This window comes from Ranitomeya imitator, chromosome 4 (assembly GCF_032444005.1).
Source record: "Ranitomeya imitator isolate aRanImi1 chromosome 4, aRanImi1.pri, whole genome shotgun sequence".
NCBI lineage: Eukaryota > Metazoa > Chordata > Amphibia > Anura > Dendrobatidae > Ranitomeya > Ranitomeya imitator.
The window spans coordinates 702,844,731-702,862,451 of record NC_091285.1 but is presented as its reverse complement, the minus strand read 5'-3'; the positions used below and the strand labels follow the sequence as shown (position 1 = coordinate 702,862,451).

At 43.4% G+C, this 17,721-nt stretch overlaps 1 protein-coding gene across 1 annotated transcript; it reads right to left on the bottom strand.

The window, feature by feature from the left end:
- Nucleotides 1–575: 575 nt before the first annotated feature.
- On the bottom strand, nt 576–17,012 carry LOC138674799 (olfactory receptor 2A12-like). Its single transcript, XM_069762615.1, has 2 exons — nt 16,923–17,012; nt 576–1,502 (listed from the first exon to the last, which is right to left on the bottom strand). Exons 1-2 carry the CDS (start codon nt 17,010–17,012, stop codon nt 576–578), a joined length of 1,017 nt encoding a protein of 338 aa, XP_069618716.1.
- Nucleotides 17,013–17,721: the final 709 nt, after the last annotated feature.

Sequence of the window (17,721 nt, the reverse complement as noted above, 5' to 3'; positions counted from 1 at the left end):
CTATTTTTCGAGGTGCAGTCAAGCCCAAACACGTTCAGTTTCGCATGAGGGGTGTTCGCTCTGGGATGCACTGAGAGTGTACTGGCCAGCCCACCTGATCGAAAAGTAGGGGCGTGACTAATAGGCTGTGAACCAGACACTATGCAGTACCATTGTGTGAACAACGCCCTATATGGGCCTTTATTGTGCAATTGTATACTGGGCAGTCACCCCCTCCAGGAGTGGGTATGTGGACCCTAAACCATAATAGGGGATATTACGACGTTTAATGTATTTGTCTATATTTGCCCCGTATTCACATGTAAAGCGCCATGGAATATATGGCGCTATAAAAATGTATAATAATAATTACATTTGTGAATAGAAAAATTTGATTTTTTATCTGATCTGCTCATCTGTACTCATCAATATAATATGCTTGCGTTAAGCTTTGTGCTATTCTTTCCTCTTGTCAGAACTGAATGATTTTGGCTCAACAGATTATGCATTTGAAAGTTTCTCAGGTTCCTACTGCTTCTGTAGGTTAACTTTTTCGAGAATGAACTACGTACAGCTCAAAAAATTAGCTGCCATTTTCAGTGCTTTCTGACCATTTTCCTATTTAGTATGACTTTTTTTATTTCCTCATTTCTCAGACTGTATATAATGGGGTTGACCAAAGGAGTAAGCACAGTATATAGCAGAGATAGGATCTTACGGATGGTTGATGATTGGCTTTTAGATGGGACAATATAAACACTGAACATTGTCCCATAGAATATGGAGACCACAGTGAGATGGGAGCTACAGGTGGAGAAGGCTTTCTTCCTACCGTTACTGGATGGGATTGTTAATACTGTTATAACAATATAAGCATAAGATACTATAATGATGGTGGCAGGAATAAAAATTGATGGAATGCCTGCTAAGAAAATCTCCAAGTGGACAATGTAGGCATCAGAACAGGCAAGTTCTATTATGGGGATAATGTCACAGAACAAATGATCAATGTTATTTGGACCACAAAAAATAAGATTTGCTATTGATATGACAAAAGTCAGAACTATTAAAAATCCAAACACCCAACAGATGATGATCAATATTACACAGTATTCGTTGGTCATGATGGTAGTGTACCGGAGAGGATTACAGATGGCCACATATCTGTCATAAGACATCACTGTTAGGAGAAGACATTCGGCTGCTTCCGAGGCACCAAGTAAATAACATTGAGTGATGCAGTCAATAAAACTGATGGTACCTCCCTTAATTAGCAGGACTTGCAGCATTTTGGGGATGACATCGGTGGTCAACAAGATGTCATAGATGGACAATTGTGAGATAAAGAAGTACATTGGAGTGTGGAGGTTCTTGCTGGTGGACACCACGGTGATGATGAGGACATTTCCACACAATATCAGACAATAGATTACAAGGAATAAGCAGAAAAGGAGAATTCTTACACCTCCATTGACTTGGAATCCTAAGAGAATGAAGTCTTTTACCACTGTTTTGTTATTGTCCTGTATATAAACCAAAAACAGTTATAGCATTTGTGAAAAATCCAAAAAAAAGATCTTCTCACAAAACATGAGATTTGTGGTGACCTCAAAATATTATATGTTAATTTCACATAGTGTATTATGGTAATTTAAAGGGGTTGTTCTTTTTCAATGAAATTTCTCCCCGGACTTTAGCTTGCTAACAAAAAAAGCATTGTACTCACCTTCCCTGGGACTACCATCCAGTCAACACTGTTGTTTTATGTGTCTGAGATTGGCTGCAGCACTGAAGTCACTTTGACCGTGCAGCAGTCAGTCAGTGAACTCAACAACTCAAAGTGGGATTTGCAATGTAAACGTAGCACTCAATTCAGAGGCATTGAGCTCTCTAAATGACTGCTGTGCAGTTGACATCATGTCAGCACCTCAGCCAATGCCAAACACCAAGAAGAGTGGCAGTGACTAGTCAGTGGTCCTGGTGAAGTTGAGTACAGAGTATATCGATCTTTTTATTGGACTCTCTAGCCAGTAAAGACTAGTGTTGAGCATTCCGATATCGCAAGTATCGGTTATCGGCCGATACTTGCGGTATCGGAATTCCGATACCGAGATCCGATACTTTTGTGGTATCAGGTATCGGTATCGGATCCATAGGGATGTGTAAAATAAAGAATTAAAATAAAAAATATTGATATATTCACCTCTCCGGCGGCCCCTGGACATCACGCTGGTAACCGGCCGGCTTCTTTGTTTAAAATGAGTGCCTTTAGGACCTGAGAATGACGTCGCTGCTTCTGATTGGTCACGTGCCGCCCATGTGACCGCCACGCGACCAATCAGAAGCCGCGACGTCATTCTCATTCTCTAAACTCCTAATTCTAGGAATTGAGGACCTGCGAATGAAGTCGCGGCTTCTGATTGATCGCGTGGCGGTCACATGAGCGGCACGTGACCAATCAGAAGCCGCGATGTCATTCGCAGGTCCTAAACACGCTCATTTTAAACAAAGAAGCCGGCCGGCTACCAGCGTGATGTCCAGGGGCCGCCGGAGAGGTGAGCATATCAATATTTTTTATTTTAATTCTTTATTTTACACCTCACTATGGATCCCAGGGCCTGAAGGAGAGTTTCCTCTCCTTCAGACCCTAGGAACCATCAGGATACATTCCGATACTTGATGTCCCATTGACTTGTATTGGTATCGGATATCGGTATCGGCGATATCCGATATTTTTCGGGTATCGGCCGATACTATCCGATACCGATACTTTCAAGTATCGGACGGTATCGCTCAACACTAGTGAAGACATTTCATTGAAAGGGAACAACCCCTTGAAAATCATATTATTCACAAGTTATGTAAAACTAAGAAAAACAATCTAAGAAGCTTAAAAGTATATTGCATAGCCTGGAGGATATAGTGAGCTTATTAGGCTGGTTTCACATTTGCGGTAGAATCCCCAGCGTTTAATACGCATCCGCAAGTGCAGGAAAAAACGCATAGAAACACGTACAAACGCGGTGTTTTTTAGATGCATGCGGGGAACGCATGCGGTTAAAAAACGCCGCGTTTGTAAGTGTTTCTATGCGTTTTTTTTCTGCGTTTGCATTTTTGGTGTGCAGGGTGAAAAATTTAACAGGAGAAAAATCTAGATAACCAGACAGCGCCAATGGGACTACAGAGGGCGTGTATTATGGGATCTCTATATATAGACCCTTGAACAGCAAAAATCTTCAGATTTTGCTCCTGTATGCTATGTCATAATGGATCTTCGCATGGAGAGCTTTTATTTCAACCTGGATTTAAGCATCAAGCTGTTTCTTGCCTGTGCGTTTGCTTGGGAGCAAGACAGAAATCACGAAAGATTGAGAAGGAGACGACGTAGGCGTTTTTGGAGACACCCCATTATTGAATTACGTGAGAGATGTGGAGCCTATCACACGCTGTATGGCGAGCTTAATGCCAACCCGGAGAAATTCCAAGAATATACAAGGATGTCGTTCCGGGATTTGCTTGCTCATGTCCAAGGAACCATACGGAGACAGGACACCCAGCTCCGTAGAGCGATTACACCCGAGGAACGTCTGCTGGTTACATTAAGGTGCGCTCCAAATCTAAACCAATGACAGTCCAAATTTTGGGTGTTCAGACACGTATTTTTTGGGTATTTTCCTTTCTGTCTTTAGCATAACCACACCATAAATAGAATAGTAATTTTTTTTTGTTCTTACAGATTTCTGGCAACCAGAGAGAGTTTATCATCCCTCCACTTTCAATAAAGGCTTGGAATTTCCACCCTGTCTGGAATAGTTGCAGAAACCTGTCGGGCTTTGTGGAATGTTTTCCAGGATGAGTTTATACCCCTACCCACCTTGGACATGTGGCTTGAAATTGCGGAAGAATTCTGGAGTGCGTGTGATTTCCCCAACTGTTTGGGAGCGGTGGATGGAAAGCACATCAACATTATAAAACCAGCGAGAACAGGATCGGAGTACTTCAATTACAAAAAATATTTTTCTGTTGTGCTCATGGCAATAGCCGATGCGGACTGTCGCTTCATCGCCGTGGACATTGGAGCTTTTGGTCGTGGCAACGATTCCCAGACTTTTAAGAACTCTGATATGGGTTGCCGTGTGTATGGCAAAAATTTTAATTTTCCACAGTCACAATCGCTCCCCAACACTCAAGGTCCACCAATGCCATTTGTTATGGTTGGGAATGACGCCGTTCAGATGTGTGAAAACCTACTGAAGCCATATTTCAGTCGGAACCTGAACCACACTAAAAGGATCTTTAACTACAGACTGACCAGGGCCCGAAGAACAGTAGAGTGTACCTTTGGCATTCTAGTCTCAAAATGGCGCATTCTTGCATCAACCATTAATCTAAAAATGGAGACAGTTGACGAGGTGGTCAAAGCCGGTGTGGTTCTGCACAATTATATAATGGCTAAGGAGCGACCCAACATTGAACTGGATGAACCAGTTGCACACCCACTGCCCGATTACCATCATTACCTGCTGCGATCAACTGCTGAAGTTGGTCACATGCGGGACCAATTTGCTGCCTTTTTTATTCTGATATTGGACGTGGCTCATGGCAGGACAAAGTTGTGTAAATGTCCTGTTGTAATATTATCTGTACCAGTAATTTTCTTAAATCTTAATAATATTTCTAAACTTTATTTTTTGTTGTCTTGGCCGTGTCTCCTATGTATTTCCTCTACAAACCCAGGCTGTCCTCCAACTAGCAGTATTTGGTCAGTATTTTATATCAGTATATGTAATCCAAAACCAGGAGTGGGTGATAAAGGCAGAGGTGCTAGTTATGTTAATATTATAATTTACCTCTAATTGTTTCTCTCCTTGTTTTGGCTTACAAATACTGATATAAAACACTGACCACATACTGCTAGTGTGACGGCAGCCATGTTGCTTTAGTGGTAAGGTTGTTGACATCATTGCGTCCTGATTCTGTTCTGCTATGCAGTATCCATTGGACACAGACTGAAGAGACAATGACTGTCCTACAAAACAGATCTATACTCATCAAGTCAGGTGTCAGAAATAATGAATTCATGATGCACATATAACAGCCTCATGAATTCACTATTTCTGACACATGTACAGGTGAGCATAGATATGCCCTGTATGACCACCATCGTGCCTTAACTTTGTGTGGAATATTATGCACACAGATGAGAAAATGGAGGTTATACAAGGCAGTTCTCTACTCACCAGGTCAGGTGTCCTAACTAATGAGTTTTGTTGAGTATAGTTCTGCATTGTATTTCCGCCATTTTCACTTCAGTCTGCAACACTAGTCACAGACTAATGGAAGAGATTATGGAGATAATACATGAATTATTTTTTTGGCCCACCTCATATCTTTATACTAAAGACACACAAAGCTGCAGTCATTTATTTGCTAACTACTGGAGCTATGATGTGGCCAAAAAATGAAGTTTTCGGCGCAGGGTGTGTGTTGACAACGGCAAAAGACACAATAAACCACACATAATTGAGGGCAAAACATAATGTTATTTTTTTTTTTTTTACACAAACTTTAAATTTAACTGCACCTGCTTGGGGTAGAGTGATGTAAATGGGGGGTGTGAAGCAGTGAGGCCTGGCTAACAGTGGACGACGCAGGGGTGGCAGGAGAAGGGGCAATGAAACTTGCGGGGTCTGGTAGTTCGGGGATAAGGCTTGACACATGAGAGGCTTGAGATGCACTGGAAGGGTAAGACATACTTGACATTACAGACACACTGGGAGGTAAAGGGGGAGGAATACTAAGAGTCCGCTGTTTTTTTTTTTACTTTCTGGGATTGCCGGGTTCTTAGAAGCCTCGGAGGAATCATTTGTCATGGCATGGTCGTGGTTGGTGACCTGTTAGGGTCCGGCTGCACTGTGCCAGAGTCCATAGTGCTCGTAGAGCGTGCAGCCATGCCAGAGTCCATAGTGCTCGTAGAGCATGCAGCCATGCCAGAGTCCATAGTGCTCATAGAGTGTGCAGCCATGCCAGAGTCCATAGTGCTCGCAGAGCGTGCTGCCATTCAATAGTCCATAGTGCTCGTAGAGTGTGCAGCCATGCCAGAGTCCATAGTGCTTGTAGAGTGGAAGGCCATGCCAGGGTCCTGCTGCATCGTGGTGGTGGCAGTATTGAAGGCCATGCCAGGGTCCTGCTGCATCGTGGTATCAGTGGAGGATGTACAAGCATGAGCAGTGGTTGTCATGATGGTGGCAATGGGCTGTCCAACAGCACTCGGCATGGTGGTGGTGCTGTACTGGTGTCCGGCAGTGCTAGGAATAGAGGTGGCCGTGCAGTGGTATGCAGCAGAGGTCGGCATTGAGGTTAATCATGACAGAGAAGGCACAGGTGGATATGCTGCCACTGTCTGCTGAAAATACCGACTCTGCTGCATAGCCTGCACGTAAGCAGCATTGCAAGCCTGCATGACACTATGCTAGAGATCAGGAGTAAGGTGTTCTGACATTCCCTGCTCAATTTGGTTAAAAAAATGATGTGATGGCCTCTGGAGGTTGGCTTTTACTTGGTCAAGGCTTTTGGTGACCTCCTGGATACGTGTATTCATGTGGCTAAGGGAAATATCCATTCAGTCACCCAAAGCCTTGAGTCCTTCGTGAAAAACCGAGCTCAAGCAAAAACTCGGACATGAGGGACCTATCCGATGCCCTCTGCCACTGCCGGGAGGAGCCCCCAAAAAAGGCGCAGTGGCAGAGGACTGTGAAAGGGGAAAACCTGATGGACCAGCTTCCTGGTCTCCAGTTTGTGTGGCAGGCCCACTTGCTGCAGCGCTGCTGGATGGCTGGGACGGGTCCGTGGCTGTTTGATGAAGGACCGCTCCAGAACCTGGGCCAACAGTAGTGCTCCATGTGCTGTGAAAAAAGGAAAAAAAATTAATACCAAAAATTAAACAGACGACAACACCTGTGGAATAGAAACATACAGATTATGGCAATACAACACAACCTAATGCACGGGATACATACTTACGTTCTCTGGGCAAGGAGCAGTCTTAAAAATGCCAGAACACGATGGGATTTGTACTTTCGGATCCTTGCTCCTGAACCACTGGGAACACGGCTCTCTTGACGCAGGTCCTTGTTGAAGCGGTCGTTCATCGAACGCCAACGTGTTTTGACTTTGGCCACTGTTAAAAAATCCCATAATGGTCAGAAAATGGACTTTTGCCCGTGCTCACACAACTGTGTGTGATGAAAGAAACTCCTGAGAGTTTCTTTCATCACACACATTTGAGTGAGCACGGCCAAGGTCTTTGCTGCTTCACACTGCAGTGCAATACTTACCAAATGCATTTCGGACTTGAGTCGGGGCATTGTCCCAGCCATCCCACATCGTTTTGGCCACCTCATTCCATAGGCGTCGGATCGTCACGTTGTTTGAGTGCAGTGGATCCCGGGTGTCCCACAACGGGACTCGCCCCTGGACCAGGGAGATGAGGAGGTCATTTTCTATGAGGTCTTCATTCCGTTGTGGAACCTAAAAATTAAATAAAGACATTAATGTTGGATACATTAACATAAGGAAAAGAAAGAAAACAGGCTGAGAAATGGCATGAATAAGGAAAGTGAAGATACAAAAGTAGTTCAGAAGAGAATTAAAAAGAAAGAGTGAAGTACAGAAAGCAAGATTAAAGAATACAACAGTGAGGATACAGCAGGTAGCCTTGTATAAGTACACGCTGCCGCCTTGCCACCCGACCGCGACTCCGCTGCTCCTGCCCAGTCTCTGCCGCAGTAGAAGAAGTGCTCTAAAAAAAAAAGAAAAACAAAAAATTGTCATTTGTGTAGATTTGACAGTGAATACTTACCAATCTGAGGAGGTGAGTACTCACTTCACTGACATGTCCTACTTCGGAAGGCCCAGAATGTTGCTCCTCATCAGAAGAAGAAGACATTCTAATGCATGCAGAAAGGAAGAAATGGCAGAAAATAGGACATGTAGAGACAGAAAATAGAAAATAAAGGCATTGGCTAGGATATACTCACATTGTTCAGAGGCTTGTTCCCTCTGTTCTGCTTGGCTGTCTGCTGAGTAGTGACATGCAAATGTCCACTACCTCCCTTTATCACCTTGTATGTGGGGGGTGGCTTATCTGTTTCTAGACATGTTTTTCTCTGGTGCAACGCATGATTTTACGAACGCAAGCAAACGCATGTGCTTGTGAATGCTTGCGTTAGCCATTAAAAGGTATCAACCACTGAGGACTCTCAATTCTAAATATTTTGCGTTCAACTAGACAGCAATGTGTTTTTTGGCGCATTCCTTACGCATTCGACCGCATACATTTTTAGGCGGCAAATTGACGCCTCTAAAAATTACTACATGTTGCATTTCCGCACAAAACTGCAGACGACGAAACGATGCATGCATCGTCAAACGCGGCAAAAAGCAAACGATCGCAGACGCATGTCCCTAATGTTAAACATAGGAATACACAACGCATGCGGATATATGCGGAAGAAACGCTGTGGACACAACCGCAAATGTGAAACCGGCTTTAAAAAGGTAATTAAAGTCAGGAGAATGTAGTAGCAATGGCATTTATTGATAAAATTTGATGATAAATTGCCTTCAATCTATATTGTCTTCATTAATTATTTTTTTGAGTTGTTTGAAAATCCTACAATAGTGACATAGTAACATAGTAACATAGTTAGTAAGGCCGAAAAAAGACATTTGTCCATCCAGTTCAGCCTATATTCCATCATAATAAATCCCCAGATCTACGTCCTTTTACAGAACCTAATTGTATTGTTCTGCTCCAGGAAGACATCCAGGCCTCTCTTGAACCCCTCGACTGAGTTCGCCATCACCACCTCCTCAGGCAAGCAATTCCAGATTCTCACTGCCCTAACAGTAAAGAATCCTCTTCTATGTTGGTGGAAAAACCTTCTCTCCTCCAGACGCAAAGAATGCCCCCTTGTGCCCGTCACCTTCCTTGGTATAAACAGATCCTCAGCGAGATATTTGTATTGTCCCCTTATATACTTATACATGGTTATTAGATCGCCCCTCAGTTGTCTTTTTTCTAGACTAAATAATCCTAATTTCGCTAATCTATCTGGGTATTGTAGTTCTCCCATCCCCTTTATTAATTTTGTTGCCCTCCTTTGTACTCTCTCTAGTTCCATTATATCCTTCCTGAGCACCGGTGCCCAAAACTGGACACAGTACTCCATGTGCGGTCTAACTAGGGATTTGTACAGAGGCAGTATAATGCTCTCATCATGTGTATCCAGACCTCTTTTAATGCACCCCATGATCCTGTTTGCCTTGGCAGCTGCTGCCTGGCACTGGCTGCTCCAGGTAAGTTTATCATTAACTAGGATCCCCAAGTCCTTCTCCCTGTCAGATTTACCCAGTGGTTTCCCATTCAGTGTGTAATGGTGACATTGATTCCTTCTTCCCATGTGTATAACCTTACATTTATCATTGTTAAACCTCATCTGCCACCTTTCAGCCCAAGTTTCCAACTTATCCAGATCCATCTGTAGCAGAATACTATCTTCTCTTGTATTAACTGCTTTACATAGTTTTGTATCATCTGCAAATATCGATGAATGTGCACTGAAATTTACAAGGTAACTTGGTTCCACGTGTCGGTATGGTTATCATAATATTACATTTTAATAGCTTTTTTCTATCTATATATATAAAGCTGAGTGTATGTATGTGTGTGTATGCATCAAGGCACGCCCACTCCACATAGTCCCACGCACTCCGCATAGCCACACTCACTCCACTCGCAAACATGCAAAGCCCCATCCACATGGCCCACGTTATTAGCACACACGGGCAGAGACACATTCACCTCGAAAGCCACCCTGTAAAAGTCGCTGCAACATCCCAGCCACTGCGAGCTACAATCAGGGCTGTCACCTTCAGAGTATCAGTGTACGGCAGGCACAGGCCACATCTAGCTCCATCGTGTCTGGAATGGGGTTGCTCCTGTGAGGCATAACATCAAGGGAAAGGGAGGAGCCTCATGGATTACACCGCTGTGCTCATAACAGGAAGTTGCTGTGCACGTGTGAGGGGAAGAGAGGAGTGAGATGAAAATGAGAAAAATGAGGGGAAAGTGAGAGGAGTGAGGGGAAAATGAGTGGAGTGAGGGGAAAATAGTGGAGAGAGGGGAAAATGAGAGGTGCGAGGTGAAAATGAGAGGAGTGAGGGGAAAATAGTGGAGTGATTGGAAAATGACAGGTGTGAGGTCAAAATGACAGGTGTGAGGGGAAAAATGAGAGATGTGAGGGGAAAAATGAGAGATGTGAGGTGAAAGTGAGAGGTGAAAATAAAAGTGTTAGGGCTAGCGGAATTATGAGGATGGTACAATGTGCGTTCGCAGCCTCGGGTCCACCGTGCAGAGATGGAACCTGCTACTGAGTAATAACGGACTATATGGCAGTATAATGTGGATACAAACATGGGCTAGCTTCACCTGGTATGAAGGAAGCGAACCCTGTTGCATCACAGGGCTGCGGTACCGCACAAAGAGCGCAAGCAGAGAGTCACAGAACTCTGTCCCAAGAATCAGGAAAAGAGTTGCTCAAGACCTCTTGCGCTCGACACTGCTACTGGGGTGTCAGAGATTAACAGAACTAGTAATTTACTGCACAAGAGTGCTCTGGTGGACACCACAAACCACCCAGACTTGGGCCAGGAAAGCGCTCTATTAGTGCTAGGTAGCTTTCTCCATTCGCGAACAGTCAACAACACTAGGGATGGGAAGGATTTGGAGCTTTCATCCATTGACAGGCATACATCCACACACACACGTTAATAAGTTTATACTAGCGCATGGCTGTGTGGCCATGCAAACCTTTTATAGCGGAAGCTCTCCAGGACCTTCTTAGTGGTCCAATAGGAGCTGCTACAGTACCTGAGCATGTGACCCCCGACCTCCAATGAGAGGTAATCCCTTGGGCATGCTCAGAAGAAGAAAAGCAGAACTTAGTCCCAGTGACACCTCCTCGCTCCTGATCAGTACTGGTTACAATGGCTGAGCCTGGAAGGACAGAAGTAACCAGCCGCACAGTATCAGCTTGAGCTAGACGCTGGAACCGATGTCTCTGCTGAGCAGGCTCCACTGCAGCTGGAGGAGAATGGGAGACCGCAGCGGAGATGGTTCGAGATTCCCCTTGAACAGTAGCGGGAACTCGACACCTAACATAAAGAGGTGTGAGAGGAAAATAGTGGAGTGATTGAAAAATGAGAGGAAAATAGTGTGTGAGGGGAAAATAAGAGGTTGCGTATAAGGCCACATTCGCACTTTCAGTATTTGGTCAGTATTTTACCTTAGTATTTATAATCCAAAACCATGAGTGGGAGAAATATACAGAAGTGGTGACGTGTTTCTAATATACTTTTCCTCTGATTGTTTTACCCCAAGCTTTAGCTTACAAATACTGTGGTAAAAATACTGACCAAATAACGTGTGAACGAGGTCTAAATGAGAAAAGTGTGCTGCTGCTGCAGAAGTAGTAGTCTGTGTATCCGATACGCTTTATTGCAATTATTGCAATTTCTCTTGGGATCAAGTGCTTCCAATTGTATATGAAAGAGGAGTGTGAGGTGCTGCCGGAGGAGGCGACAATAAAGGAGAACAGCTGTGCTGCTGAAAAATGCTGTGTATAAAGGAGGAACGTGAGGTGCAGGAGGAGGCTGTGACAAAAGAAGGAGCATGGGGTGCAGGAGGAATAAGGCCCCTTAACTGCCACTGTTAAAAGCAGTTTAACTGCCCGGGCAATGCCGGGCTCTTCAGCTAGTTTAAAATAAAATAAGAAAATTTCGCTCCAGTTGTCATATTCTAGCAGACATAACGTTTCCATTTTCGGGGACAATAGAGTTTTCTGAAAGTTATTTTTTGTGGAATATTTCTTTTTTTTATTTGTACCATGCTTGGGTACGTACAACCTTTTTATACATCTTTATTAAATGGTTCTGGGGAAGTAACATGACCAAAGATCAGCAGTTCTGATATTTTTATATTGTATTTGCTTGTAAACTACACCCGTGACAGAATAGGCACATGGAGATGAGCGAATCGATCCATGGATTATCGAGTTTGAGTTGAATTTTATGAATTTTGCGATTTTGTGCAAATTCTAACTTTTTGAGACTCGATTTGCGGTACTCAATGAAAAAAAAAAAATCTTACCTGGCACCATTTCCAAGACTGCTGAAACAGAGAGAGAGCGAACGTATTTTTTATTTGAAAACGGACCTCTCTGTAATGAGCTGCAGCTTTGGTATCTGGGGTGGTCAGTACCGGAGCCACCACAGATCAGCAGCTCCCAGAGACATTTTCCATCTTCAGAGTCACTGGATATGTCTCTCCCCTGTAGAGTGTAAGCTCTTATGATGAAGTGTCTCTTCTCTCTTTCTCTCTCCTTCAGAGGGTATGTTCTTATGATCAGAGGGGTCTTCATTCTCTTTTTTTGCAGAGTATAAGCTCTTAGAATAAATAAGCTTTTCTCTCTCTCTCCTGTAAAGTGTAAGCTCTTGCGGTAAGTTGGGCTCTCAATCTTCCTCTCTCTCTCACCTCCCCCCACTTGTATTTTCTGAGCAATTACCATCTTTCATTAATGAGATTTGTGCAAATTTAATGTTGTATTTGAAATTAAAAAGATCCACTCATCTCTACAAATATATTGTGTATTTTTTTAGATTTTAATCTTTGCATTACGGAAATTAATCTTTTATAAATGTGTGTATTGTGTTAGTTTTTTGTTTACAGTCTTGAATGTTGTTTTTTACGTAGATTCTATTAGGGGACTTGCATTTGCTGTCTTTAATTTTGCAATCTGTGGCATAATTAGACCGCACCATTTGATTGCGTCGTGAAGGAAAGGCAAGGAGCAATGAAAGTGTCACGCCGTTAACGGCAATAAAGGGGCAGGACAGCGTACTGGGACCCACACCTGTCCCTGCCACTATAATGGGGCCCTGGCTTTCCCTTATCTCAGGGGTACCTATGATGGTTAGGAGGCATGAGCCACCAGCGTATCCCTGTCTCTTGTGCAGGCCCTATCAGTGGCCCCCTCTCCCCCCAGGGAGGTGGACTGCACCAGTGTATAAATACAACAACTAACAGGGTATATAGACAAGGTAACTAAAAAGTCTCAAACTCACCAAATGCTCACACAACCACAGAGGAAACACAGAGAAGGAAAAAACTAGGAAGGAAAACAGGTTTAACATGCAACCAAAACAGCAGACACCAATCTCTGTAAATAAACCTCAAACTCCAACACTACGCTCCTTCAACCTCCAAGCCAGGCAGTAGAACTGATCACTGACAATAGCTGAAGTCAGGACTGGGTCTATATAGAGGATCAGATTACAAAATCCACTTCAGCTGAGAGACCCAGCTCTCAGCAATAAGGTTAACTCCTGCACTGCTGGCAAAAAAGCAGCCAGGTCAGAATACAGGAGAAGAGCTTCTGTTCACTGTGTGTGATCGAGGCCCAGAGCGCTGCGGTTCTCTGGAACCTCTCTGTCGTGGTAGCCCCGTGACAGAAAGTGAGTCCTACCCTTTCCTAACCCCCTATATGCTTTGGTGACAATTAACAGTGGCGTTAAAGAGGTTAAACTGTTGTGATTGGAGTTGGCCCCAGGAGCAGTTACTTTTCGTGCCAGCTTTATAACATGGACGACACCTGCACTCTATGGAACAAATTCGGCTCCTACAGCTGGCGATCACAACTGGTGGACATGTATGGCCGATGTCATCAAGGGGTTAATGCGCAATATTTTTTTTCCAAATAAGTAAGACATTCTTGCTTGTTTCTCACTGTGTATCCGACACTTGGTCATAATCTTTCATTCTTGTTTCCTTATACAATTGTTACTCACATCAGACAATCCTTTGTTCTTCACATTCATTTTTTAGATGAATATTTCTCCGTTCTCTTAGGAGATTCATGACAATGTTAGGCAATAGTGTAGACGGCATCCGTGGCCACAAGACAGAGAAATGCCTGTCTTTATCCATGGATATTTATGTCTAAAGTGAAGACAAGGGAATAACTCCCCGGCGATATCTCTCATTTTGTCTTTGGAGTCTCTAGCGTTCTGATAAATAGGGGAATACAAAAATACATCGGTAATCACATACAAATTATTTTTTATTAGCTAGAAAAAAAAATAAAATTTTGTAAGAATTTATTTTAAAAGTCAAAAAAGATTTAAAGTTCTTAATTAATGAATATTAATAATAGTTTTGTCTGCTGTTCTAATCATTTATATCCGTAATTTAGCAGGTTTAGGGGTCGATCTTACCATGACTGTACATGTTCAAACTGAAAATCCAATAGAATAGAATCCATATCTCAAACAGTGAATGTATTATTGTTCACACCGATGCATTACAGAAGGTTCAAACTCGAATTTTCATGGTGACAATGACATCGGTAATGGAGGCATCAATGTGTTTCACGTGATCATAATTAACAGTGCTGGGTCATTCGAAACGCATTTGAAAATGTCCTGGAGATCTGCTCAATACAAATTGTCCGGCTTCACAACTCCCTGTAGCCAGCCGATGTAGCGTAATAATGGCTGCTGGAGGACTTACAGTATGACAAGGCGCGACAATAAAACTTAAGTAATATGTCATATGGCCAAAACAGAGAATCACAGCTCAATATTTATAACTATATTTAGAAATAATTATTAGACAGCTCTAGTGAGCTACTCAATGAAATATGGGCTTCTGAAATCAAAGGGCCCATTGGGGCAAACTGACAATTTTTCCAGTGACTTGGTATATTAACAATAATAAATGAAGCAATGCTCCCCGGCCAGCACATACCAGGATCCAGTGCAGATGGCTCCATGATAGGAAGACATCACTGTTCAAAATGGCAGCAGGACCACTGCTACCCGTGATTGGCTGTTGTGGTCAGGTGACTTTAGTAGCGCGTATCAGCGACCTCCTAGTGTATATACAGACGTTGGTGCGTACAGCGCTGGATCTGGTAATTGCCGGCAGGAGAGTAGAACTTTATCTGCTGTTTTTTTAATTTTGCCAGGACAACTCTTTTTAGGCAGCAACTTTTTTTTTTTTAATCCTCCTTTATATAAAGATTTTTTATCTCGGGAACAATTTCACTTTGCAGAGTCCTTCATATGCAAAAATGTAAAAATTACACTATGCGCAGAAATAATAGACAATTTTGTATTTTTGATGATTAGTTTTATTATTGGACAAGTACTCTGCTGTTGGTCAATCTGAAAGGTTAAGGAGCCTAAAGGTACCGTCACATTAAGCAACTTACCAACGAGAACGACAACGATCTGTGACGTTGCAGCGTCCTGGATAGCGATCTCGTTGTGTTTGACATGCAGCAGCGATCAGGATCCCGCTGTGACATCGCTGGTCGGAGCTGAAAGTCCGGAACTTTATTTGGTCGTCAGGTCGGCGTGTATCGTCATGTTTGACAGCAAAAGCAATGATGCCTGCAATGTTTCTTCATGGAGCTAACAACCAGCGAGAACGATAAGTACGTCACAGGATCGCTCCTGCATCATTCTGCTGTTGCCGGTGTCTGACGTCTCTACAGCGACCTAAACAGCGACACTGCAGTGATCGGCTCGTTGTCTATATCGCTGCAGTGTCGCTTAATGTGACGGTACCCTTAGGCTATGTGCACACGTTGCGGTATAGGCTTAGGCGTTTCCACAGCGGATTTTCCCCAAAGTGTGCACAGCTTTTTTTTTTTCTCATTGATTTACATTGTACTGTAAATCAATTGTGGATCTGCAGCGTTTCTGCTCCCCCAAAAAACGCTGCGGATCCGCAGAGAATCCGCAACGTGTGCACATAGCCTTAAACCTGAAGATTTAAGAAAGTAAAAGTGCCATTTTATCTTTGGATAAATTCTATGTGTGCAGAATTATTGGGCAACCATTATAGTGTTAAGAATTATGGAACTAAATGAAAGATGTCAATTTTACATTTCAATTTTCTTTTTTTTAATTTTTTAGAGTGAGAATAATAGTCATACAGCTCAAAATGTACAAAACATATTTAAAAAAATATTAGAGCCAATTATATATATAGATATATTCATATATCTATATATATAATTGTCTAAGGGTTTTTCCGTCTGTCTGTCTGTCTGTCCTGGAAATCCCGGCTCTCTGATTGGTCGAGGCCGCCAGGCCTCGACCAATCAGAGACCAGCACAGCATCGACGTAGAAATCCCGCGTCTCTGATTGGTCGAGGCCACCAGGCCTCGACCAATCAGCAACGGGCACAGCGACGATGATGTCATAAAGGACGTAGACATCTCACGTTTCTGATTCAGCGACGGGCACAGTATCGACGTAGATGTCATAATGGTTGCCATGGCGACGATGATGTCCTAAAGGTTGCCTCGACCAATCAGCGACGGGCACAGTCTGCCGCGAATTCTGGAATCATCATTGTCCATATACTACGGGGACATGCATATTCTAGAATACCCGATGCGTTAGAATCGGGCCACAATCTAGTATATATATAATTGTCTAAGGGTCACTTCCGTCTGTCCTTCTGTCTGTCTGTCTGTCTGTCACAATTATTCATTCGCTGATTGGTCTCGCCAGCTGCCTGTCATGGCTGCCGGGACCAATCAGCGATGGGCACAGCCCGGAAAAAAATGGCCACCCCCTACTCCCTGCAGTCAGTGCCTGTCGCCTGCATACTCCCCTACGGTCACCGCTAACACAGGGTTACTGCCGGAGGTGACGGACTGCGTTATGCCGCGGGTAACGCACTCCGTTACCGCCGCTATTAACCCTGTGTGTCCCCAACTTTTTACTATTGATGCTGCCTATGCGGCATCAATAGTAAAAAATGTAATGTTAAAAATAATAAAAAAATAAATAAACCTGCTATACTCACCCTCTGTATTCCGCTGGGCCACTCCCGCCGGCTGCCATCTTCCACTGCATTTTCCGGTGGCAAAGATGGTATGGCAAAAGGATCTGCCATGACATCATGGTCATGTGATCCCGACGTCATCACAGGCCCTGCGCCCATACCAACTCTGGGACCGGAAGCTTCAGTGGACTACAAGGGGCCTTCGGAAAGGTGAGTATATGTTTATTTTTTATTTTTTCACCTGTGACAAACCTGGCTGGGCAATATACTACGTAGCTGGGCAATATACTACGTGACTGGCCAATATACTACGTGGCTCTGTGCTGTATACTACTTTGCTGTGCGATATACTACGTCACTGAGCAAAATACTGCGTAACTGGGCAATATACTACGTAACTGGGCAATATACTACGTGGCTGTAAAATATACTATGTGACTGGGCAATATACTATGTAACTGGCCAATATACTATGTGGCTGTGCAATATACTACGTGGCTGGGCAATATACTATGTGGTTGGGCAATATACTACGTGACTGGGCAATATACTACGTCACTGGCCAATATACTACGTGGCTGGGCAATATACTACGTGGCTGGACAATATACTACGTAGCTGGGCAATATACTACATTGTTGGGCAATATACTATGTGACTGGGCAATATACTACGTGGCTGGACAATATACTACGTCACTGGGCAATATACTACGTGGCTGGGCAATATACTACGTGACTGGGCAATATACTACGTGGTTGGACAATATACTACATGACTGGGCAATATACTATGCGGCTGGACAATATACTACATCACT

Bases quoted from the DNA above. Each gene is read 5' to 3' on its own strand.
- LOC138674799 (XM_069762615.1), bottom strand. From the start codon at position 17,012: ATGGCAGATCCTTTTGCCATACCATCTTTGCCACCGGAAAATGCAGTG. The intron at 1,503-16,922 runs GTGAGTATAGCA...GTTTATATACAG, and splicing joins GGCCCAGCGGAATACAGAGG to GACAATAACAAAACAGTGGT.